Source organism: Pundamilia nyererei, unplaced genomic scaffold (genome assembly GCF_000239375.1).
Source record: "Pundamilia nyererei isolate P.nyererei 1_Seehausen unplaced genomic scaffold, PunNye1.0 scaffold00117, whole genome shotgun sequence".
Lineage (NCBI taxonomy): Eukaryota > Metazoa > Chordata > Actinopteri > Cichliformes > Cichlidae > Pundamilia > Pundamilia nyererei.
Genome location: NW_005187518.1, coordinates 38,026 through 64,600, shown reverse-complemented (window position 1 = coordinate 64,600; position 26,575 = coordinate 38,026). Strand labels below are relative to the sequence as shown.

General features: G+C 38.9%; 2 protein-coding genes across 2 annotated transcripts in view; both read left to right on the top strand.

Moving 5' to 3' along the window:
* The first annotated feature begins 1,094 nt into the window (after positions 1 to 1,094).
* LOC102196652 (late histone H2A.2.2-like) lies at positions 1,095 to 1,876 on the top strand. Its single transcript, XM_005742078.1, has 2 exons — positions 1,095 to 1,155; positions 1,370 to 1,876. Exon 2 carries the CDS (start codon positions 1,400 to 1,402, stop codon positions 1,814 to 1,816), a length of 417 nt encoding a protein of 138 aa, XP_005742135.1. The 5' UTR covers positions 1,095 to 1,155; positions 1,370 to 1,399; the 3' UTR covers positions 1,817 to 1,876.
* Positions 1,877 to 2,992: 1,116 nt separating this feature from the next.
* Positions 2,993 to 26,575, top strand: part of ppp1r37 (protein phosphatase 1, regulatory subunit 37) — a 43,581-nt gene continuing 19,998 nt past the window's right edge. The window contains exons 1-2 of the mRNA XM_005742077.1: positions 2,993 to 4,806; positions 21,956 to 22,053. Coding sequence (XP_005742134.1) covers positions 4,071 to 4,806; positions 21,956 to 22,053 — 834 coding nt within the window. The 5' untranslated portion in view covers positions 2,993 to 4,070. The remainder of the gene's footprint in view (positions 4,807 to 21,955; positions 22,054 to 26,575) is intronic.

Below are 26,575 nucleotides of genomic sequence, written 5' to 3'. Positions count from 1 at the left end.
GTCATCATTTTAGGTGGGGGAACTTGCACAATCGGTGGCTGACTAAATACTTTTTTGCCCCACTGTATGTTAATGGTGTTGGGGATATTTTCTTGTTACACTTGGGGCCCCTTAGTACCAGGTCCATGGTTTTGTGATGAAGGTGTATCTTTTGCTGGCTTTGTCCACCGTGTCACATCATCTTAAACTGGTTTTGTGAACATGATAATGAGTTTACTGCACTCAAATAACCTCCACAGTCATCAGATCCCAGTCCAGTTTAGCACCTTTGGGATGTGAAGGAATGGAATATTCACAGCTAAACATTCTTGAGCAACTGTGCAATGCTATCATGTTTGCAGCACACTGATAAACTATGCCATGAAGAATTAAGGCATATCTAAAGGAAAAAGGGAGTCTAAACCAGTATTAGCCAACTGTACCTAACAAAGTGACCAGTGGGTGTGTATACAGTATACTGTAACTGTTTTTAACTTCTGGCACATGTGACTTCCATTGTGCATCAAGCACAAGCACCCTACTGTGCAAAATGTAAGTGCTCTACAAAAATGAATAAATAAAATCAGCAAGAGTGAGAGTGGTTCATGAGCATTTTGTTCAGGGAATAGTTTTGTGCATTAGTAAGTCAGAAAATGTTAGGCATATTGAATGTTTCTGCTCATAATTAATAGTCCTCAGTACTGAAATACTGGATGAATTATAATGTAGCAATCACACAAGTTTCGTAAATATCTAAGTACTTCAAGCTCATGGTCTGTTTGGTGAAACTGCATAATGTTTTGTTGTTGTTGTTTTACCAGCACACCAGCACTGCCTGTTTTATACAACTTTTGGTTGGAGGTATGCTCATTCATTGCACCTGAAGCTTAACTTAATTTATTTTATTTTATTTTTTGCAAGGCCTCTTTCCCCCACTCACTCACTACTACCAATTTAAATGTTATATATCAACATGTTCTGCTAACTTCACCACCAGTCCTATGCCCTAACTGTAGATTAAGCAGTATTTTTATGTTGCCATCATTTGACCCTAACAATCAGCTCACACAGGTGAAAAAGAGTACCCAGGTGCCATTAATCAACAAGCCCTTCCCTGCTCCTATAAAAGGAGTATCCTGTCTATTCAGTGGACAGCTGCTGTTTTTAAAAGTACTGGTGAGTGTTTAGCTGTGAATTAAATGTTGGTGTTTGGGCTCCTCCTCGCCCCCTCTCAAGTGGCATAATCTAATTTGATAAACTGTGTATTTGAAGATTATAGTAACTCTAGTGTCCACACATGTTGCTACCTTTGTTTCAAACAGCATCTCATGCACCACTGCTGAATATTAATTTGACTTAACTCACTGAATTCTCTTCTTGGTCATTTTAGTTACTGGTCTTCTTCAAACTTGGGTTCAAGATGTCTGGCCGGGGAAAGAAGGCTGCACCCAAACCAAAATCTGCAGTTTCCCGGTCTTCCAGAGCTGGAATTAGTTTCCCGGTGGGCCGCATTCACAGGTTGCTCAGGAAAGGCAACTACGCTCAGCGGATTGGAGTTGGCGCCTCTGTGTACATGTCTTCTGTCCTGGAGTATCTCTGTGCTGAACTCCTGGAGCTGGCGGGAAATGCCAGCCGTGACAACAAGAAGTCACGCATTGCTCCCCGGCACATCTTGCTGGCAGTGAAAAATGATGACGAACTCGACAAGCTGCTGGCAGGGGTCACAATCTCAGATGGTGGTGTGATCCCAAATATCCAGGCCATCCTCCTGCCGAAGAAGACAAAAACACCAAAGGATGACAAATCTGCTAAAGATGTCCAGTCACAAGAGTTTTAATTATAAATGGTACCACTTTCAGAAAGGGTTTTAATGATAATAAAGTGAGTTTCTAAATTATGCTTGTCTTCAAACTTTTTGAGCTATCCAACTGGAAGTAGTACTGATTGTGTGGGGTGTTTTTGTTTGTTAAAACCTTGACAGCCAGGGAACCAGATGTCTTGATGGCAGCTGGATAGAGTAGTGCAAATTTCTCTGAATGCTAAGGAAGTGTGCTTCATTTCCTACTTCCCGTAGCCAAGAAGGGTTCATCCTCTGAACAAAAGGGACCTTACTCGTACTCTGCCGTGTACAGCGTACTGATTTAGCTCCTCCACAGGACCTCTGGAAGTCTTGCAAAATAAGTTTCAACACTACATTCTTGGATGTCTTTTAGCTTAACACTACTCAGGTTTTGTGAAATACTCAGACAACCGTGACAGTTTTACCCAGCATCTTTTCATGGTGGGGTATGTCAAAAGGGACACCTACCTAGTTTACAAGTCCAGTTGAAGGTTGGAATAAATCATCTAAATTAGAAACCTGGTGTGTAAAATTAGCCTTGATGACTACACATGAAGTGAGTGTGGATGAATTATTTCATAATTGCTTCCTGCTAAGATCTGGGGTTCAAGGCTCACTCACCGTTCACTTCACAGTTCATTATAGTTAACCTAGAAATAACCAGAATGGTGATTAGACTAAGTCATTAGTGCATCTGCTGGACGATGGTATTCCTAAATGACTGTTTCCTGGTGTAGTTTGGTGTGTTTGTGCTGTACATGTTGTGGGCTAAATTCTTGCCCCAGAAACTAAACTCTCCTTAAAAAATACAAAAAACTGACTGCCTGTCGACATCCCTGTTGATTGCAGATAGTATGTTGGGCTGGCTGACATAAAACAAAGTACTCCCACGTTCCCTTGAATCAAGATTCTCAGTATCCTTGAGTTTTTCCTGTCTACTAACTTCAAGGAATCCTTGCATTTGTATAGTTTGAAATGGAAGGGAAAACAATATATGCACTATTTTAAAAAATCAAACATTCTATTTGGATGGGAATTTTTAAGCAAAACACTCGTTAACAAGACGTGAGGATTTTCCACTCAAACTTTAAAATATTGTCGTTTTGCAGCCCTCTATAGACACAGACGTTATACACGTGCTGCTCTTGTAACGTTGCGTCTGTTGGACGTACCCTAACGACGTGCTGACGTAAGACGTGTGAACAACAAACAGTTGTTGGACTTCAACAAGCTAGCGAAGGATAACGCTAGAGGAGAACAGGTTGAGCCTGCCTTTTCACGGAGAGAGAGGCGCTTACGAAATCCGGGCGGTCGGAATATTTTATACATTAACTCCTAATAACTAATAGCGTAGGTACCGGCACGTGTAACCCGGCACAGTTCCCTCGTGCTAATGTTAGCAACACAAACACGCTCATTGCTGCTCGGAGTGTGACGCCTGTTTTTTTCCTGGCTGCCGCTGGTCGAGGGCTGTGATGCGAGCAGAGTTGCTGCACGGCAGAGGGTGAGACGGAGCTACAGTCGGATTATATTCGTCTTGACACGGAAAATGGACTTTCTCGGGGAGAAACAGACGGGGTCACGCAAAAAAGCGGGCATGCGACCGCACACGGGCCTGGATGTCATTGTTGGTCAACAACTTTAGCCCGCTAGCGAACGTTAGCTTGCTTTAATTCATGCAGATGAATTGGGTTTGTTGTCGGGCAGTAATCTCACTTTGCTAGCGTAATGGAGGCACCCTGAGTGACTTGTTTGTTTCAATTGATTGTCCTGCTCTTCTTAAATACTACTGGCAATGTGTTGAAGACCGGGGAGCCTTTCGTCGAATAATAGGACACGGTTGGTAAGAATTATTGAATTGTATACCTGCCCGAGTCATAGTTGAGCGAAGTTCTCTACGACTATGAATTATTACTGTAACAGTATCTATTTCACGCAGGTATAGCATATTTCTATTATTGATAGTTGTGTGAAATTGCACTTTATTTGGCCGATTTTTAAGTATGCACTGCAACCACCTTTGAATTGGGGTTTATCGACATCTATTCAATCACCCCCTGATGTAAAAAAAAATCAGCACTTGTATAGAAGTTGGTAAATAAAACGTCAAGATAGGTATTTATCTGCGTGTATTGTTATGAGCCAGGGCAAAGGCAGCCTTATCCATGTCATTTGGTTCCTAGTCACTGTTTAACCCGAGATCCCAGCTGTTCGGCACAGTTAAAGGCTGAGTTTTACTGGAAATGAAAGCATGAATATCGAAGAGCAGTGTCTAGATTTGTGCAATGTCAAGATGAAAAACAACGTGGACGATGATCACAACACTACTAACAATACAGAAGGGGTTATCCCTCGGATCTCCGAATTGATGACTGACAGCAACACAGAAAAACAAAGCATTGTTCCTACGGAGGCCTCTGAAACTTACCTGATGCCTCAGCTCACTGACAACCTTCAGACAGCAGAGGAGAACAACCAGCAGGCACAAAACACAGTGGAAATTGATGAGGTCAATGGAAATGGAAAGAATAGTGCCCAGGACCCACCAGCGGTCGTGAACCCGACTGATTTTATCTTTTCTACTAGTGAGCAGCACGAGGAGAAAATGAAGGAAGATAAGGACAATAATCCTGCAAAGCTTGTTCTTGAAGAAGGGGATTATGGTGGGGACATGGACATAGGTGTGGATCTGAGTCTCGATGAGAGTGGGGTGCTGGAGGCTGAATCTGTAAATGTTAGATCACTGTCAGACAGTAATTTAGACTCAGTGTCCACTCCTCAGGATGTCCCAGCTGGCAGCACGACAGAAAGCCAGGCTGATGCAAGCCAGACATGCAGCATAGAAGCTTCTGCCACAGATCCAGCTGGATTGTATCCCTCAGTGCAAGAGGGGGACACTAAACACAAAAGTGGCAAAAGGGTGACATTTCCCTCTGATGAGGATATCATCTCTGGAGCAGTGGAGCCAAAGGACCCCTGGAGACATGGTAATTTTTGTTTATTTTTTTTCTACATGTTCGAATGTGTGATTGAGTTAGTTCTGCGTGTCTGTTGCGCCTGCATGAACATGTCAGCATACTGTGGTTTGCTGGAATTTATTCTTAGAAGGCTTTTTAACAGAATTTGTCCCTCAGCTCCATATGGAGCAGTTGACTCTGTCCACATGTCCTGTCATGCTGCTAAATTTCCCACATATTCTTCAACATTATCGAGTAGATGTTGACACTGATGTATGGAAGGCGTGCCAGAGCACCGGTCTTAGAGAGGAATGTTTGTTTTGTTCCTTTCTTCAAAGCCTGACAACTCTTGCAGGTTCACACTGCTGTCTGTTTAATGCTTAGGCAACACCTGCAATCCCGCCCCATTTTCAAACTAGAAGATCAGTACTTTAATTACTTGTATAACTAAACAGCTTTATCTGGCTTTACCCCCACAGAGGCGTACCATATACAGTATAGACAAGGGTATGTACTGTATGCACTATTGTGACGGAGTCCCACCACACCTTGAGGTGTGCCATTTTTACCACAGCAGGTTCCTGTTTACCCAGTGAAAACATGTTTAGGGAAGCTAATGAAGGACACGACGCCACCTATTGCACCACCTTTAAATATTTTAGTGTTGAAAGTTACAAGGAAATATGTTTTCGCTTTTTATTGTCCATATGTGATATGGATATACAATGTAATATACAATAAATGTAATGTTATGCTCATTTATTTTAACTGAAGTACTCGTTTCAATTTATTGCAGTTAACTGTTCCAGTATTACCAGGTCTAATTTGCAGTCTAGTTCTTTTTATACATATTTGTACAGTGCAGGTTTTTTTTTTCCTCTTTTCATTTAAAAAAAATTCTATCATGAACTAACCATGACTCACACACTTTTTCATCTGCTGTGGACAAAGGATGCCGTTTAATAAACAGACCTACAAGCTGGTGTTTGCTCCCAGCACTGATGGCATTTGGCATAGTTACACAGGTGACTGCCTCCTGAGAAGATGACAAATTGTGTTAAGCTTACTACTAGCCTTACGATCTCAGTTTGTTTGTGCCATATTCACATACACTTAAAGGCTAAGCTGGTGACTATCCTATTTATTTTTCCCTGCAAAAATGTAGGCCAGACCAAGCAACGGTTGGTGATCCGAGAAGGGAGGGGGGGGTAACAAAAGCAGAAAAACAGGAAGCTTACTGAGCACAAACATTACTGTCTCGTATTCAGCTGTATTTTAATTGTTTTATTAACACCCCGGTTGCAATTTATCAGGAAGCCACCCAGAAAGTCAGTTTCCTATCACAACATTCATGTCCCAGTGTTACCATTGATTTGATCAGTTTAAAACAATTTGCAGATTTCTTGCACCCATTTCCATGACAGGTTTAATTTAGATGTGTTGATATTTTTTTTAAGATAATTTCTTTCTTTTTCCTCCTTTTTGCCAGGCAATCGTGCTGATTGTTAACTGGTCATGGATATCTTATGCTGGACTCCATCAGGGCAAGGTCTCACCCAGTTAGCCAAGTTTTTTGTACCTTGATGAAAGATACAATGCACAGTAAAGTATCTAGATCACTCTAGTGTGGGGTTGACTTTTTATCAAAGACAGTTATCATGTACTTTAGGTAGGTTCCAAAGGTCCAGCTGATTGTGCTTTTGATTTAGACATGGACAAGCACTCGAGGTTAGTGAAGACCTGTTGGAAGTGATTGGACTGAAGAGTTGGAGCAGTGGACTCTTAAACAAAATGTGATAAGCAGTGCTAATGATAATTATCTTGTATATAATTGCTGTTGAAAAAGACTGAAAAATTGTTTAAGACTGTCACATGTGGATTTTATTATTTTCATTTTTCATACATGCCATATACAACAGCACGCATCAACCCGCACTTTTGGGAAGTTTAAATTTTAGTGTCACGTTTTATGACATTTGAAGGACATTTGAGCAGGATTGAGAAAGCACTCAGCAAAAAAATAATTAAAAATGAATCAATTCTCAGTGGCTTTTGTAGATATAAACCACATTTTTGTGCTTTTAGTTTTTGTGAAGTTTCTGTACAGAAATGGTTTGTTTTTGTTAATTTTGTCCTGTTGTTTTAGCCATAGGGGGTATTATTTCATGCCAGCACATAAATTTGTCAATGTTGCAGTAGTTTAGTTAATATAAAGAGCAGTTTAAATTTATGAAAATGCTCCCTTAGACACGTTCTGCTGTCCCAGTGTGATATGAACTGTGGATGCATTATCCTGCTCAAGACCCACAGGGCACACTTTGAGGATTGTGGTTGTAAGTCAACTCACAAGATGACAAGCTTTTAGATCTGCCCATTTTCTTTGGTTGACGTGACAGACACTACTGCATAGTAATGTTGATGCTGGTAGTGATAGTGAACACCTGGTGATTTTGAAGAGTTACCGTGATGAGCACTCAGAAGGGTGCTGGACTAACTTTTACATTGGTTGCACTTATGTGCTTTTTCATTTATCTGCCATATGGTGTTAGTGCACCCCAGAAATATATTCATCAAATTATTGCCTTTTGGCAATAATTTGTGTAACGGTTGGCCTTCTGTATTTTAGTGTTATGAAGAGGGTGCTGTAACACACTCTGATTTCATGGAGGAGATTTCTGTTCATTCTTCCAAAACTAATGAAAATTGACCATGTAATAACCTCCTAGCTACTCCCCACATGTAAAGGCTGAGATTATGTGTATGAGGCAGCAGCAGGAGCGACTTGTGGTTTACTGCTGAATGGTCTACATACTTGTGGTGTTCCCACACTACAAGTAACCTGACAACCCCCCTAATTTTATTTACACAACAGTGTATACGTATGGAGCTCTTACTGTGTGACAGCAGGAAATAACAAGAGTTAGGAAAGCAAATTCTAAAGGAAAAAATTTGCAGAATGTAATAACATAAAGTGCATGAAGGACATAAAAACGAAAAGATAGACTTTGAAATGTATCGTTGTTTCAGAAAAGGCAGGTAGTGAAATATGCCCAGCCAGACTAAATGATCTCCTTTTACTCATTGAACTGAAGCTGGGAGCAAATACCGGTACAAGTAAATTACCAGAAAGGCACCCTCTTTAAATATTTTCACACTATTTTTCTTCGTTATTGCCAAAAAGCCTGCCAGTATTCAGTTTAATTAATATTTTTTTAAGCGTTAGTCCTGCTTCTCATATCTTCCTGAGGTATCTTATCTGAATGTCAACAAAGGCTCCTCGGGCACTGTTAGTAGCGTGCACAGTGTCACAATAGAGCCACTGTCTGCCCGGACCTTTCTACAGATCTAGTGTCAGGTTCACTGGGTTCCTGTCTTATTTCATCTGTCATAAAGATAAAAGTGAAATGAGCTCACAGAGCCTGGAGCTTCATCTGTAAGCAGTGAGAGTTACGGCTGTAAAAGCAGAGGGAAGGACATTTGAGGTTGGTGTTGAATATTACAAAAGGAACTGATATCTGGTTTACTGCTGCCAGAAAGTTAACTTGTGAAAGGAGTGAACATCATGCAGTCAATGTGAAATGTGCTCTTGGGGTTCTCAGGAGCTGATGTCACTTTTCACTTTCTTGTGGCACTTCAGCTTTTAGAATTAACCCAAAAGGAGAAAAATAAGGAAAAAAAAAAAGAATTAACGCAAAAGTATCGACATTCACCATTTAGAGCTAATGCTGTGATAGAGTGCTAAAATAGGGCTGTGTGTGACTCATATTTTCAATGAAGGCTTCCATGTCTTCAGTATTTTTTTATTTTATTTTTTATTTTTGTGTGTGCGATGATTCTCTTATTTTGCCACCTCTTTCCATTATGGCGACACACCTCCATCCTTCCCTCAAAGCCCAAAGTCACTTCCCGCCAGGCTGTGACTGGTCTATTTCAAGCCAAGACAGGAGAGTAAAACTAAATGAGCTTCTTGGAAACACTTTGATTTCAAGGAGTTTGCTGAGGGACAGCAAAGCCGTGATGTTTTAAAAGTAAAATATAGTCATTATGAGTTTTACTGTAAACATGTCTACTCAGAAACTTCATTTTGTTGGCAGTGTCTGAAACAAAATAAAGGAAGTTGTAAAATATATAATTATCATTTTGTTCTGAGTTGAGTAATATTCCTAGAACTGTTTTTTTTCCCCCCCTTTTTGTCTTGCTCAGTTAAGACCTGAGGGATGTTTGTACTCTCCATTAAGGCCTGAGCAAATACTACATCATATCTTGAGATTTCTGAACTTCCCAGCATAATGCATAGCTTCCCCACCTTCCTCCATTTCTGCCTGTCTATTCTCTATTCTCTTTTTTGACTAGCTAGATTAGCTTAAGTGCAGGCGGCCTTTTCAGCAATGCATTGTGAACACAAAGCACTAGGTCACATTGGAAGCATATGAAGCATATGGTCTAAGATGGTTCAGTTGCTGTGACTTGCGATATTACTAAACAAGTTCTAAATTTTAACTCTTACTATTACAGCACAACTGTAGAGGTACAGTTCTAGACTGGCTACCACAAGGGAAATTTGTAACAGCCTTATTATAATTCAGCTGTGAAATTAAGTTAAAGCTTGCTAATTGCAATACAGTCAATAAACAATGCAGGTAATGTACAATTGATTATCCTGGAAGCAATTAAACTCTTTAGCCTACGTGTTGTTCGGTGTCAGACCTAAGGCCCACTTGGCACCATATTATTAGAGGCTCTGTGACCCATGAAATGTTATTTGTTGTGGCTCTAGACCAAGTTACAAACTAATAAGCAGAGCTTTCAGTGTAGAGCATGAACAAAGGCTCTGGAAACCTGCAAGTTAGTTCAGTTTACATGAGCAGCAGAGCTGAAGTTTTAACAACTAAATTCTTTTTCTGATCCAAACGTAACACTTTGTAATAATTGGACTGTGTGATAACAGTGTTTTTATATCTTGTGATGTGCCAAATTTGTTTAGTTAGGTGTGCAGATGTACTTTTTCATTCTGTTGGAAGCAAATAGCTGTGAAAATTTAGGTGCTAAATCAGTCGAGTTGACATCATTAAATCTGGTTTATTAGGTGTCATTAACATCCAGTTTCTCATAAAATCGTAAGATACATAGTGAATTCAGGACTATTATTTGGAGAAAGAATAAATATTAATTAAAAAAACAACAAGGAACAGATTTAAAGCTGAAAATACTGGTTTAGCTTTTTAGCATGCATGAAAAGTCATTGCAGTTATTTTAAGATGCAAATTCAATAAATGAAAAATGAACAGCATCATTGCATAAATTGTTTGAAACCATTTAAATTCTATCAAATTCTACCAATTCTATCCTTGAAGCTTGTGCATGTGAATGCACATCTTGGACATTTGCGATGTTAGAATGACAACATGGATGCAGAATTTGCTATTCACAGAAGAATTTGGTACGTTTACATATCAGCAGAACGGACACCTTAATAAATCTATGTAACAACCACATTGGTTCAAAATTAATGCTTTTTTTCTGCAGTGGTTTTTTTTTTCCAGCTCCCATTACACAGATCTTTATGTGTGATGTGATAAGACAACACCTGATAAAGTCAGCCCTTTAGGCTGTCTTTAGTTTGTGCATTCATCTATTATGCATTTACTCTGTCTATGCTATGTAAGTGTGCTTGTCTGTGTTTGTTTTGTGCTAAATCCTGGCCTTTGACACTCTGCCAATCTGCACTGTGTCTTAAAGAAAAAAACAACAGATGAATGCTTATAAATGGCAGAAATGGCATACTGGTTCGAATGCTGTTGTTTTCTGATCCTCACTTTCCGTCCTCATCAAACAGGAATTCCTTGCCCTTCCCTCCCTAATGTCGTTTCTCTTAACACACGAGGAGGCTGGAATTGAAGTATTGCTTTCTCTGTCTGTACGCAAATGCACAAAATGCTGCCTCATAGAAAACTGGATCATACAACTGTCATTCCCTCATAACTGTCCATCTGGTTCAGCAGCTTTCTCTCTGGCAGGCTCAATCCTTTGTCATCTGGGTGTGAGTTTAGAATGGCTTCACTGTTTTGTTGTTGTTTTGTTTTTCTGGTGTCATACCGAAAAGATTAAGTGAAGGGCTGTTGATGGGCATGTATTGCTAAAGGCATGGAATCTGCATGTAGTGAAAGGTCAAAAATGAATTCCAAATTTGTTGTCTAGTATTAGAAGAGGATAACAAACATAAAATGATCATTGTGTTTCATTCTAATCCCTTTGTTTTGCCTTTCAGCACATGCTGCTCTCTCCAAAAAAGTCTGGCGGATTTAGTTTAATATACGTTTTTTTAATTTTTTAATTTTTCCATTTGGATCTCAGTGTTGAACAATATAATTCTATAAGATTTTTTTATATTCTGCTGTATTCTAGCAGCAGTTACAGAGTTGCATAGTCTGTAGTAATGTTCAAGAAATCCTAACACACTCAATGTCTTTGTTCTGCAGTAATGTGAAATGTGAGCTCAGGTATTATGTGGGTTATTTGTGTTTTTCTTTTTAGGAATCCATTGCAGATTTTCCACAGAAAAGTCTTTGGCCAGGTGAAGTTAGAACCTGGGACAGAGCAGAACTCCAAATGACAAGTTCACAGAGAGAGCTGGTAAAGAAACGGTTATATAATGTGATCATTTCCAGAATAGGTGAATATCAGGCCTCTAGAGATTCAAGTATGTGGCACAATCAAAAAGTAAGAACACATACTTACTTAAAAAACAAACCGTGCACAACATTCCTGCAGTTTTTAGGTCACTCCCTAAAGGGCTGTTCTGACCATTCCTGCTGATGCACATTTGCAATGCATGGTGAGTCTCCTTGACTATGTCAAAACAGCAGCCTATGAAATAAACATTTATTTGGGCAAGAAGAAGAAGTTGTAGGGTATCAGATTGTGATGATTGTGACAAACAGCACAGTATTTTTTTTTGGTACAGCATTTGTGCAGTCTTCTTGGTGTCTGGGTTGTCTTCTGTAATGCTTCTATGTTGCAGGCTGGACAGGGCAGTCGCATTACACACTTACTATGTTTTTTTTTTTGTTTTTTTTAATGGGGATAGTACATGAACACAGACTAAAGGAAGTATTAACAGAAAAAGCAAACCAACAACGACAAAAAAAGAATAATCGACAGATTATAGGTCCTGATTGGTTTTGGTTATCTTGGATTACTTGCTCAGGCCTTGTTGCAGTGGACACTTTCAACTATGTCCACTTTCATTGCACCGTATGTATATGATGGCACATCAGTTGTGGGCTAAGACCAGGTATGCTTGTATTGCATACTAATCTCAGTTCCAAAGTGAGTACACAGATTATAACTCACTCACTTTTTCTCTCTGATCTTGTACTGGACCTTTAGTTTGCCTAAAAAGGGTTTGGGTGGAATTTTAAACCTTTGGGCTTGTCTGTTGTTTTTTTTTTTTTTTTGTTATTTAAGACACAGGCTCAGGTGTGAGTGTCAGACTTGTATCTCTTTTGTGCATGCATGATCACGGTCTCGTCATGCAGACTTGTGCAAGCAAACTGGAGGAGTGCCTCAGGCCGTGCCTTTTTGCCGCACCTCTGACGTACAAGGCAGCCAGTTGTCATGTGTGAATGACGCTACTACCACTGTCTACAACACAGCACTGTGAAATTGCAACCAATGGACCTGGAGAATTTGGGGGTGCTATTTTGAACATTGGCACTTGGACGTTAAGTAGGAACTGGCAGTATGTCTGTGTTCCTTAACATTTGCACCTATCCATTTTTATGTGGTGCAGAAATATGCAAACAGCAACATAACTGACTAACTATAAAGAACTCTCAGGCTTGAATTGATTTGGCCAATCAGAAAATAAATCATCCAAAGACTAGTGAAGGTGTTGGGCTTACACCTGAAATAATATGGATTTAATTCTCTGCACCGCCTGTTGGACATCTGGCTTCCATGTGTTTCACTCTCTGTCCAATCTTCTTTACTGGCACAGCTTTATTTTTAGCTGCTAGCTGGGAATAATTTCCTCTAACGCATGTAACCTGTCAACACTGGTTTCCCGGTTTTTACCTTTTGAATTTAGCTTAATAAATGCTGGCTAAGTAATCAACTCTAGATCTTTTCCAAAGATTTTTTATTTAGCCTTCCACCAAGAGAGGTAGTTCTAGGTTGTTGTAGGGTAGCAATGTCCACAATATAACAACAAGTCAGCAAAAAACAGAATAACCTTTGTTTTTTTTGATTAGTCATATTTTCTTTGTTACAAACATTCTCTGTAGAAACCAGATATGCATATAGGTGGTAGGTTTATCTTCAGTAGCTTGTCTTATACAGTTTTTGCCTTTTTCCATATCAAACCTAAAGCATTTCTTTATGCTGCTGTTGTGCTGAAGTTGCTGTGTCAGTCTTTGCAAGCAAAGCCAGTATGTGTAAACAAGTTAGACAGGTGAAATTCAACACACTATGTGGGTCAAAGGAGTTTCAGTGGAATCCTCTCTGTGTGCCAAATCTGCTGTGTCTCTGTCTCTGCAAACAGTGTCGTTTCTTCTTCTGCACACACGCAAACAATTGTCTTTTCCTGTTTCCTCTTTGCTGCTGGAGTTAGGCGAGAAAGCACAGTGTCTGTAGCCAATTTGTTTGTACTTTGTTTTACGTCAGATTGTTGGGAAGGCTGAGAATTGATGGATTTTGATGTGTATGATATTGGGCTGGACTTAAGTATCTTCTAAAAAATTTGCAGGCCTACTCAAAAGTTACAGATTATGTGCATGTTGCATTGGCTCTGAACCAACATTTAGTTAAAGAATGTGCAGTAAAGTCAATAATTGGATTACTTTGTATGATTGTTGCATTATGTTAGTCAGGACTTTCATACGACAGCTGCTTCTAAGTAGGTGAGAAAGCCTTTTAATTGTATTAAAAGATGATAATTACATGTGTGTGCAGGCACTCGAGGCTTGGCTTCAACATCAAGTGATTTTACACAGCTTCGCATGAAATTAGTAAGGTCTGTCCAAAAGCTTGAAGAATGGGACGGCCATTAATTACCCAGCTCATTTTACAACACCAAATGTCTGTAGGGCTTGTACAGTGGCTGTCCAGGTGTGAATACATGGGAAAGAAATTATCAGAGCTCTAAGACTCACACTCATCACAGTCCTATGCAGCAGACGAGATGCATACAGCTGTAAGAGTGAAGTAGACTCTTCTTGTAATTGCGAGATGGCCAGTAAGAAACATGAACAATTTATCAGAGATTTGTTGATCAGACAGAAAATAAACTGCAAAAAAATGAGAGCTCTTAAATCTGGCTGATTTCTCTCTCGACCAGAGGTAGCTGTAATTGATAACATCATTTATTGTATTGGATGTTCCTTATATAAGTGAACTATTCCTTTATCTGGTGTAACAAATAGCTTCTCACCTTGCCTTAGAAACACAGCTAAATTAAAAATTCTTGCTTTACGTCTTATATAATAGCATGCCATGTTCATGATAGTTATTCAGGTTGTTCATTTGTCCCAGTAAGAGTAGCTCAAACTAAGTCTGGTACTAAAGCCCACGCTCATATTGTGGGCTCTCTGTGGGTCGATCCGTTCTGACCTTTTGTGGGTGGTGGTAGAGGCTTTGACTGCAGCAATGTTATGTTGTGCAGCTACAAATGAGAATAGATCTCCTGTATTTTTAGATGCTGCATTTATTAATAATGATGTAATTTCTGTTTTCATACTTAAGTTGCAGGAAACTGACAAGTAACAGACATTGGATGTGCACTAGATGTGACTTGGTGAAGAAAAATGTGTCTGGTTTGAGTTGTACAAGTTAAGGAGACTGGTGGGAAACCGAAGCAGCAGGATGCCTTTATTTTTTGTTTCACATGTTGCACAGTGTGGTCGGTAACAAACCACCAAACTGCGCTTGTGCAAACAGCTTTTTTTTTTTTTTTTGGTCGTGCTCTTTTATACAGGGTCTGTTATGTGTACCTGTTCTTCAGGCCCTCATTTGAGTTTAAATATAGTAAAACCATTCATATGTAGGCCTGCCTTAAAGATTAACCTGGGTTGTCCTTGATTCCTGAGTTCTAAGTTTCCAGAAGAAGGGAGGTCATTTTCCGGTAGGCCTACATACAACTGGACTTCCTTTTGCAACCAGTTCAGTCATGCCTTGCTGGCCATTAGACAAAAATTCAAGCTTAAGGCACTTTTGCCTTGACTTAACTTTTCAGACACCGAAGGCCATCTTGTACACACGTCTCAAAAACAGTAGTCAGTAGGTTCTTTGTTTTCAGAAAAAAAGTTGCTTAAGGGCCACAAAAATACACTAAGTTAGCAACAATAACATGAGCTGAAATGAGATGATTAGTATAGTGAGTGACATTAACAGTTACTACACATTTCCACATTAAAAATAAAGAAGAAAAGCAGACATATCAGAAAGCTAAAATTAAAAGCTGAATACCTAGCCAGACAATATCAAAGTAGTTTAATGCTTTGCTACTTTGAAACTTGGGTAAATATACAAAAGAATAATTTATAGTTTAGATTGAAGCCAGCAGAGAAAAAGGCAGATTATGTAAACATTTTGTCGAGACACTCATATTTTCCACTTCATAACTCTCATGGAAATCAGTTAAAGTAATTAATAAGTTTTGCAAGTTTTGGAGTTGTGCAAGTCTAGATTGTAAAGAAATGTTTTCAGACTTAGAAATTAGGAAAATGTTTGACTTCATGCTAAAAACCTTTATAAGCAATCACAAAAAGAGTACTGGGGTAGTATCAATAAAATTCTCTTTATTTCTGGGAGACTTTCATGGTGTTGCACATGTAGTTTAAAAAAATATACAAAAAAGATATTGCCAAGACTTGTGAAAAGGGCTTGTGAGTCTCTCTCATCAGTTCAAAGGCAGCTAAACTTTGTGCTTTGAATGTACTAGCATATTGACTGATAACCTGTACCAAGGAAACCCTTCCAATCACATGCTGGTTGAGGTTTCAGTTGCCTGAAGCTTGAATCGAAAGTTGCTAGATTTTTTTAAACTGAGTTTAAAAGTAATGGATGTTTTTGTAGTTGCATTAAATTGCAGTATACTGAGGGCAAAATAATTCCTTGTGCCTCAAGTATGTTATTTGAAGTGCCGGCTCTGGAAATTGTCTGCTCTTCCTTTGTTCTTTGTAGCTCCAAGACAGTTGAGGTGTGGAAGTGAAGTAGCAGGTTTTTGTTATTGAATAGTCCTCACATTCAGTGCCTGAGTGAAGAAGGCTTTGAATTCTTCTAAGTGGTGAACTCTCCCTCTAGAGAGTTCTGTGCCTGTACCTGTTGCAATTCTTCCAGTTGTTCAGGTTAAGCAATTGATTTATAATTTCCTGCAGTTTTTCTTATTCCAAGATACCCTGCTGGCTGTGCACTGTAGAACAGAAGTAACAGAGTAGAACTTATTCTGGTTACTTTGTACTAAAAAAAGGCAGTTGTTGTAATCAAATGCAAACATTAACCTTACCTAAATACTGTGACATTTTCCTGTCAGTTTTTTTTTTAAATTATTGACAAGCACAGTAGAACGGCTTGTCTGGATCACAGAAATCCCTGTTTACTCAAACAAATGTGTTGGAAGCCTGAGACAGGGCAAGTCTAGCACCAAGAGAAAGCAGGAGCAGACTAAACTGTCAACCTCAGCTGTCAATTAGCAGCAAAAAGCTTTTTTTAAGCCTTCAGGTCTTGTTGACAGTGTCCTAATCTCCAAAATGCCAACCATGACACTTAACAGAGGGCCTGAATTTAGTGATTGAGACTATAATGACTTATTGGTTAGGCGAGTGGGGGGATAGGGATGTTGTACTCTGCTCTTCCACACTAGCTTAAGCATTCAGCTGTATTGCTTTGTCAAAACAGACAGTTTATTGAAAGACTTGGTAAAGATAAAGCTGAATTCCCTGTATATTTTTGGCATACTGGTGTTGTACTTGGCTTTAACAGTGGTATGCCTTAAGAAGCCACATTATCATGAACTTATTTAACAAAAGAGGTCTTGGAATAAGCATCCGTGTGACGATTAGAAATAAAGAAAATAATTTGAGAGTGATTGCTTACATGTCATCTTGTAAACATAAGTGACCAAATTCTGTAGAGGATATATTTGGCTTTTCTTTGCTCCCACTTGATGTTGATGATGGTGTTCACCATGTTTAATAAGGAGTAAATCTCTACCCACAGCCTTGTCTTTTATAGCACAACATCTTTTTAATCATAAATCCTGCAGCTTTTAATTCACCTCTGTTGGTATTAGTTAGTAACCTGGGTGCTTTTTTTCCCTTTGATTTTGCTCACAACCTTATCTATGGTAGCAATCAGTGATTAAGTGTGAGGGACGTGCTCCTTGATTGCTTGGTTGAGCAGATTTGCTAAGTCAGAGCAGAGATCATTTCTCTGTCTTGTCTTGAAACCTGAAATATCAAGGTAGCTAAATGTCTTTGCCCCTCATCGATCATCTTTGGAGCTGTTAGCTGCTGAGATAACCACCATTTCAGCAAGGGTTTAAACAGAATATTAGAATTCCCAGGATCTAGATAAATGCTGCATAGTAATTTTTTAATTTGTATTCAAGGTGGAAATGGATTGGAAATATTAGGAAACGGGGCAATGACATGCAGCAAAGGTCCAGCCAGTCGGGCGTTGAACTGGGAAATCAACACACGACTGTGCATACTTGATACAGTATGCACATTTAACAAAATGTTTTTTTTAAGGGTCAAAACAAGTTTGTGCTTGTCTATCTGTAATGTTCTTGCTTATCTAATGAAGTCCATTGCTCCCACACAGTATCGGGGAGCACTTGTTTTCACATGTTTTTCCTTATTTGTCTGCATTTTTGTTTTTGCTGTGTTTCTAGACACGGAGAGCATTTCTCTTATTGTTTGTGTGCTTTTCCTCTCGTGTGTGTGTGTTTTGTTCTTTGCCCACCATTAACTTCTGCATACCAGTAACTTTTAATTTGGTTTCTGACTATGTTGTTTGGAGCAGTCCTTCCCCTCCCTACTTCTTATTCCTGTGCACCTCCTCATCACCACTCCCTCCATACAAGTACCAGCAGCACTGGAGGGAGTGCTATGAAATAGAATAAAAGACCAAGGCATGCAGAAACACAGGCAACAGCTGTAGCTCTGATACTGATGTCTCTTCTGCATTTGTCTCTTTGTGTTATTGCTTATGTATTTCCTTTTAAGTTTTTGTGTACTTTTCTTGTCTGTTTGCTTGTTTTTGAGGTGTTTGATGTAAATCTCCTTGCACAACTTTCTTTTTTATTTTGTACACTAGTGCTAAAATATCTCAATCTCTCTCATCCCTTCTCTGTCTCTAATGAATGTGTAAAAATACTATGTAGTGAGCATGAGACCCTCTCTACCCTCAGACCCCACCTTCCCTCAGGAAATGTTTACACACACTTGCTCCACTGTGACTCTGCACAATAACTCTTTTCCAAGGACACGGTGTTCATTGGAGTGCACATAATGTACTGTAGAACTTTACAAGACTGCTTTCTTACACAGTGGTGGAAGTGACATCCAGGAGGACTTAACAAATTCAGATCCAGATACTTTCTGTAGGTGAAGCACAAATGTAAACTAGAAAATGCATTTTCTGAAGAAACTGCAGTGTGAATGCTGATAACTGAATGTTTTGAGCTGAAATAAAATAATTGCTAAATTTAAGTTAAAAATGTTGAATGAGATGAAAAATAAATTCGTCGAATATGCAGATACAGCTTTACAGAAGTATCAAAATTTAGATGGAGTACTATTATGACTGAAGTGAAGACAGGACTGTAATGAAAGGGCATCCTCATCCAGTCACGGGCTCTAGTCAGTTTTTAACAGCAGTCTAGTGGAGAGTGTGGTTGGTGGCTATATTTTACAGCAGTAATTAGAATTAATTCTTTTTTTGAGGGCACATGACTTCAGCAGGACTGAAGCTCCCACCCCCATCTTAAAGGCCGACATTTAAGACAGCCAACTTGTCAACAAACTTGCACTTCTGAAGCCAGATGAGGGCTCTTTTCCTTGCTGCTTCAACAGTGATTCATATTTGTTGGACCCCTGAGAGCAGAGAAGGGGCTATTGTCTGTTGGGGCTGCAGTTCTTCATGAGCTGTCCAGGCTGGAACCAAAGCTAATGAAGGTTCCCACATAACTCCAGAGTTAACAGCTGTTGTAAATCGGAGTAAAATAATGTTTATTGTAACCAGCTAGGATAACCAGGATAACTTAATAAGCTTCAATTGTTTAGTCGGCGAATCATGTGCATCCATAGCTACATGACTTGTGATAATGCTGGTGAACACTGGCAGTTCAGCTTTTTGTTGTTTACTTCTTCTTTTTTTTTTTTTTGTTTTCTTTTAACGTGACTGAAGAGACTACACAGTCAAAGAAATTGCTAGTTTTTGACCTTTATGGTTAACCGTTTAACCGTTTGCCAGTGGCCGATGATTATAAAACAAAATAATGTTAACAAAATTTACGTGATTTATGTTTTTTTTTTTATTTTTTATTGTCTGACACAGAGTACTTGAGCAGATCTGTGCTTTAGTGGACCAAGAATCATTTAACTACTTACACTACTTTCATTGCATCTTTGACGTAAATTATTTATAATTACGCCATTTGATTTACTTAGGAATTACTAAAAATAATAACGCACTGACAATTCAACTTCTGTCATTTGGATTGGATTGTATGTCTGCTTTTGCATTCAAGTTGCAGGTGCTAAAAGTATATAGAATGGATGCTGAAATACTGCTGAAAAGACAGTTCATATACCCAGTAAAATATAATTATAATGAGATGTGTAAAATAATATCTAAAAATATAAATACTAAGTAGTCTGAAAATTATAATAGCTCTTGGATGACAAACAAACTGATTAATGTGTCCTATTGGAAATGTTGTGCAAGTAATTCTGCATTAAAATTACACAAATCTCACGTCACCTGTCACTGGCCTTTCACAGTTCCCAGTAGTTCAATTCCTTGGAATTGTTAGTCTGCTTGCCTATCAATCCTGTTTATCGGTTCCACTTACATGACAATCAGCTGATTTCTGTATGTGTTGGAGAAGGTAAATAGTGGCACAGCCCACATCGTCCATATGGACATTAGTTTTATTTTTTTTACACAAAAGGGCACAGTGATAAAGTGCAAACTATATTGAGGACAGAAACAACCAGTTTATACTTACACCTACATAGACAGCATGTTAACACTAAGCTAGCCAAGAACCCAGAGTGATGTTAAAGCTGAATGAATGCCAACCTCAGCGCAGCATCCGGACTCTGATCTTTAACAGGTAACAAAGAGAGTGATGAGCAGTTCGTTTCTACTGCTTCATGTTTCTAAAGTCAAATCACTGTGGCGATGGCTGAAGACTCTTTGTGCTGGATTTCATCTTTGCTTTGTGTTTTTGGCTTTGTGTTTTAGCTAAATATGAAGAGAAAGATCATGTGTGTGTCCTCATTAGGCTAGGGATTTGTGTTGGCGTGTGGGACTGTAGCTAATAGGTTTCTATTGTTAAATACTCCTGGTGCTTGAAGCCTTTCCGTCAGGTGTGATTAATACATTTGAGAGGGTGTAAGTTAAAGTGATGGGGGACATTGTGTGAGATGAAGGAGATTAGAAATGGAGCCAACAGTGAAGTGGACAAGTTCTCACCTTGGCAAGACCAATCAAAATGCTGACGGCAGCAAAAGTCAATAACACACACAGAGACAGACAGAACAGCCAGTGTGTTACAGCTTTGCTTTCTGCAGGGTAGATACACTGGTTGGAAAGAGAATGGATGTCATTGTTTTTCTGCCAATGTAATTTACTGTTGTGATCTTTCAAACCTCCTTCTATACACTCTGTTTTTCATCTCACGTTCTATTAGTAATTTTCTGTATTCTTCTGTCTTTTTTTTTTTTTTTGCGCATAAGTGCTTCACTTCATTTCTCTGCTGAGTCTCTCAGGCGGAACAGCGGGTTTGAATGCTGCCCAGTCATCTGACTGGAGTTAGCCCCCACAACCGTCTAGGATGGCAACGGTGGCTGACCCACACGCAGACCAAGAACAATACCTCCTTTTTGCTGACTTAAGTAGGGGAGTACTTAAAGGGGTTGCAATCTCTGATTCTCTCTTTCAAGAGAGTGCTCCCTAAGGCAGAAACACTAACAGCTCACATGAAAAAAGAATATTTTCTAAGTCTCCGTGTCTTAGACTTTATTATGTTCATTTTTTTTGAGTCATGGAAAGTCTTGAGTTGTTCTGATGGATCAAAGCAGATTCAGCCATTTGTTAGTGTTTTGCACTTACTGACCAGTAGTTACAGCTTGCTAGTACTGGGTTAATTCTTGTGGCATAGATCAAAAGGAGGCTAAAAACATTCCACAAAGATTTTGTTCCAGATTGACATGAAAGCATTACACTTGCTGCAAATTTGTCATCTGTAAATCCATGATGTGAATCTCCCATTCAACCACATTTCAAAGGTGCTCTATTGGACTGAGAAATGGGGTCTGCAGAGGTCATTTGAGCACAACGTTGCCATTTTCAAGACAAGAGTTTGAGATGGTTTGAACTTTGTAACATGGTGCATTATCCTGGTGAAAGCAAATATTAGAAGATGGGTACACTATGATTAGAAATGAATGACATGGTCAGCAACAAAACTCAGACTGTTGAATTTAAACAATGTTCCTTTGCTACTGCCACCAGCAGCAGCCTGAATTGTTAATTAATACAAAGCAGAATCTTAACTAGGTCGCCAGTGAGGTCTTCTGCAGCTGTAGCGCAGTTTTGCTTTGATATGTTGTGCATTCAGAGATACTTTTCTGCATACCGTGCTTGTAACAAGTTGTTATTTGAGTCACTGTGACATTCCTCTCAACTCAACAAAGCAGTCCGGCCAATCTCCTATGACATCAAAATGGCATTTTTGCCCAGAAAGCTGTGTGCATGAAATTCAATGTTGGACTTTTTTTAAGCCTTCTAATATAAATGCTGACACTATGTCTGGAGAATCTTTTTTTTTTTTTGCCCCACAAACATGAGCCACATTCAGTGCAGTGAGTTTTCATTTTCAAGAACCATGTATGAAGAAACATACCAATAAAAGCGACCCTAACCTTTTTGACTGTATTCTGTTTTGCAGCTCAGAATGTGACGGTGGAGGAGATCCTCTCATCCTATAAACAAGCCTGTCAAAAACTCAACTGTAAACCTATACCCAAAGTGCTGAAACAGATACAGGTAAGGCTCAACATAATACAAACACACAGTTGACACACAACTGACAGATTAAGTCAGTGATGTTGCCAGCCCACTAGTGATAAAGTCTTTTTTGTTTGTTTGTTTGTTTTAAAGACTGTATTGCACAAGCTTTGGATTTTTGTCTGTTGTTGGGGGAAAAAAAGTTATTTTTTAGTGACAAAGTTATAAAAATAATGCCACAGGAAGGGTGATAAATTACAAAGCCCTGTCCACCTTGAGACTTTTAGGGCTTAGAGGTTGAAACCACCATTTGAACATCCCCATTTCAGTCTCAGTCGATTTCAGTAGATCGACTGAGAGTGTTGTAACTGACTGAGCCTATGCCCATAGGGATAACGGCAATGTGACTAACCTGTGTGTGACGCAGGTCCTTTGTTTACTATGGTGTCTCTACATAAAGATATAGTTGCAGTGTATCAGCTAACCAGATGCGTTCTACTGTCTATGCAACATTAGGAACTTTCAAGCTCTCTGCTTATTTAGCTGTGTATCTATTCATTTTTCATAGAGGTGGTTTTAATACTTAATATTACTAGCTAACAATCCAGTTTAGTATGAAGAAACGAGCAATATTTTTAACTGAAACGTTAAATACAAACACTGTGGGTATGAACTGGTGTCTCATTTTAAGCAGCAACAAATTGTCTTGGCTCATTATTTTGATCCATATAATAGTTGTGTTGTGGGCAAAAAACAGGATGAGCTTCCCACAAATGTTAATTTACCTAGAGGAGGAAAAACACTTAATAATTCTTCCGGTTTTCAACTGCACATAATAACATAATGAATGTTTTATTTTGTTATATTCATTTATTTATTTATTTATTGTTAATAACAACCATATTGGCCTCCTGTGGACCTTGGTCCTAAATGTCTTGGCACGCAACAAAACCATTGCAACCACAGACCCGCTGCTTTCTCCGTCCTTTTTAAGCTCAGTTTAATGTGGCCAATCCTCCCTCTCACTGTTACTGTAGATATTGCTGCTTTTAGATGGTAATTGCTTTATGACCAACCATGAAAGGTCTCTGCATAAATATGTGGAGAAAAAAAAGTTGTTGCCACCTAAAAGAAACCCACCCAAGCATAGATTCAATCAGAATTGTTGTTTTTATTGTTTGTTTATTTTTAATACTGATAATGTGAATTTTGGGGGGTTTGTATACATTTTTTCCTTACTTCTGTTATCCTTGTTTTTCATATCATCTTTAATTCAAGCTGCTCAGGTATTTTGTCTTATTTAAAGCTTAGATGTCGAGAACTTTAGTTTAATGTATGATATTTTTATTCACAGATTTATGAAACTTTTAATCACTATTATTTTTAGCTATTGCCTTGGTATACAATATTAATTTTTTATGCATTTTGCCTTGTCAAGCTGCAGTGTTGATTTTTCTTTTCATTGTTTATGAAAGAGAACCAAACCATCCAGATATAATGAACAATCCCAGTACTCTTATTTTGAAAGGTCAGTTGCTGACCCAGCTCAGGTTTCCCTTGGAACTAATTTTTTGAGAAACACTGTGAAACCATTAGCCAAATGATTGTTCAATACGAAGGATACAGGACATGTATACTATACAACAACTGAAACTGTTCAAATTATGGCAGCTCTGGGCTCCACTCAACAACCAAGAGGTGGACAAACATCCAACAGTTAAACATTTGGACGGCACCCAAAAATCCTTTTGTGAGGTCAAACAAATTTTTTTTCCAAAAATTACATCCTGAAGGTTTTTGTTTTTGTCATGAAAACACTTCAAAGGCCTGTTAATGTGGTTTGAGGGCATGGTGTGATCCTTCATTGCATGACTTTGGACAAGCGCTGTGATGGTATCCTGTAGATACAGGGTTTTTCCGTAAGAGTGGTTGTTACTCCCGTCAGGCACGCGGGTGTTTTTTGGCCTTCTCCTGTGGGTTAGCCTGCTCAGTCATGTGTCTCATAATCCCTCTAATATAAGCAGTTCTTCAGATCCAGTGGGGAAGCCTCGAGGCTGTTAGTTTTTATAGTTTGCCAACCTTGTGCCTTTGTATGTGAGTTAGTACACACGCATGCAGAGAAAATCAAAAAGAAAATACATTTTTTACAAACCTCTTTGTTAAGAAGAAACGCATAGCTTTACGTTGGTAAATCAGTATTAATGATGATTATGCTGGAAACCTGATATTGAAAAAAGGACACATATTTGTTATACTTAAGGATCTTTACACTTTAAGTATATATTATTTTGGTGTAATTTAATGAGTAATGAGGTGAGGTTGAATTGTCCTGCATCATGAGAGAAAGCCGTGCATTTAATTGTTTCTATTGTATTACAGGAGGAAAACTTATACTACTGTTCTAAAATGTTTTCTACCAATAAGTGACAGTTCAGTATTTCTCATGCAAATGCGTCAGAAGGGATAATTGTTTGTACAAGTAATGGCCTGTCTCTTATATTGCCTTTCTTCTGTTTAGATAAATGCCCCAGTCATCAGTGGAATAGTTTAATAGTTGGTCTGATAATTGTAATACTTTAGAACTGTGTTTATATTATTAACATGTGAGTACCTGTCTCCCGGTTTTTATTTCTGTAGGAGCATCTCATCACCAAGCCAACTCCTTTATTATCAGGCTAACAGGAGATGGGAGTTGGCAGCAGCAGTGAATTAGCACTTACTTCTGTTTGTTCAGTTACTGTAGAACATAAACTGTAAACCCTTCAGTGGGCCTCTCAACTATTTGCACATTTGTACCTGCTGGTTTGTGAGAGTGATGAAGTTGAAGGAAAGTTGGTCTCAAGATGGAAACACATTTGTGATTCAAGGGGCTCATCACATGTCTGGTCAGCTGAAAGAGGCCAGGCTAACATTACAGTTACTTGTGGAACTGCACGTCAATGTGCTAAGCTGCCTCTGTGAGCTCCACTTAGTCTTTTAGTCTGGGTACATTTCCACTGGCTGACTGGTTGACAGTACGGGGATGTCTCGTCATCACAGAAGTGCCTCATCTCCCTCCTTCCCTCACTCGTATTTTGATTGCTCATGTCTGCCCTCCCACTGTACTTCTCCACTGCTCTTAGTCCACTTCTACCCTTCTCATTTCTGCTTAGTCACCCTTAGCCGCCCATAAACATACCAGATGTTTGACCAGTAAGAGGAGGGAGTTAGCAAGAGATGAATAACTGTTTACTGTTTTTCCTCATTCACTCTTAAGGCTTTCTTTATTAAGTTTAAGTACACGTGGCACTTTTCTGGCTAGTTGTTTGTGTAGATTTGAGGGGTTTCTTTTTTTGGGGGGGGGTTACCATTAAGCAGCTATATGCTGAATGCCTGTTACTGCATTAACTCTGACCACAGTGTTGAAACCTGGATACTTGGTAGCCTTGTGTCACATTTCTGCTGCTGCAGTTCCTTGAAGAGCACAGTGTCTTACATGTAGCCAGCATGCACGCTTGCTTCTTATGTATGCATAGGTGTCTGAAATGAGGATCTCACAATCCACAAGAACTCCAGGAAATTCTTTGCAAAATGTTCTGCACCGCTTGTACATCTGCATGCGCTGTGGAAGCAGCTTTATCCCAAATCAGGGAATGGATCCGGCCACTTTGGTATCACATCATCTTTCTGACCATATAACTGTAAACTGGAGTGATATAAACTCTGAAAATATCACATGATGGGGCATATATGGGTAATTTCTTTTATAATTTAATAAGTTTATAGACTACTCTCTGTGGTTAATTAAAATAGTTGCAAGGTGCAAATAATGGACACCTTACATAAACTAATAAAATGTTAGTATATTTTTAAACATACATTTAACCTCAGTGAAGAGAAATTGTGTTAAGATTAGTCATTAAAATCAATTCTTCACTGTTAGACTACATGCTAAATGTTCAGTTTAATTGTTTGTCCTTACTTTAATTGGCAAAACTTGACTGACACGTATTACTGTTTATTTGATTGTTTTTGTGGAATGATGTTGCCAGTGTGTACTACACAAAAAAGGACCTTGTAACAGTCACATTTAATAGAAAAAAAGTGGAGGATTTTGTCATACATCACCTTGGTCTTTTGGCTATGAGTACTTGGATGCTATATATCTGTCTTGATATTGGGCAGAAAATCCTTATACTAGATGACTGTGTGAACTATGGAATAGATTACTTGTGGGGACTGTAAAGCAAGAGTAAAAGCATTTAACGAACAAGATGTTAAACTGAAACATGGCGTGATATAGTCTTCCCACGACACAAAGATGCACACCCATGCAACCACTCGCGCAGAGGCACACTCTGCGTCATGCACTATTTTTGGTTCTGGCAATTCTGCCTGAAAGGAATTTGCACTGCTGAAATCACACTCTCTGACAGGTTCTCATGTTAATTGTTAGTGAAAATGTGCTTGCTGTTAAACTGCCAGAAATGTTTGCCTGTCTGTGTTTATATAGTCAACATCTTATGGGTGCTAAAAGATATTAAAACTAATGATAATGTGACGTTTATCAGTACATTTACTT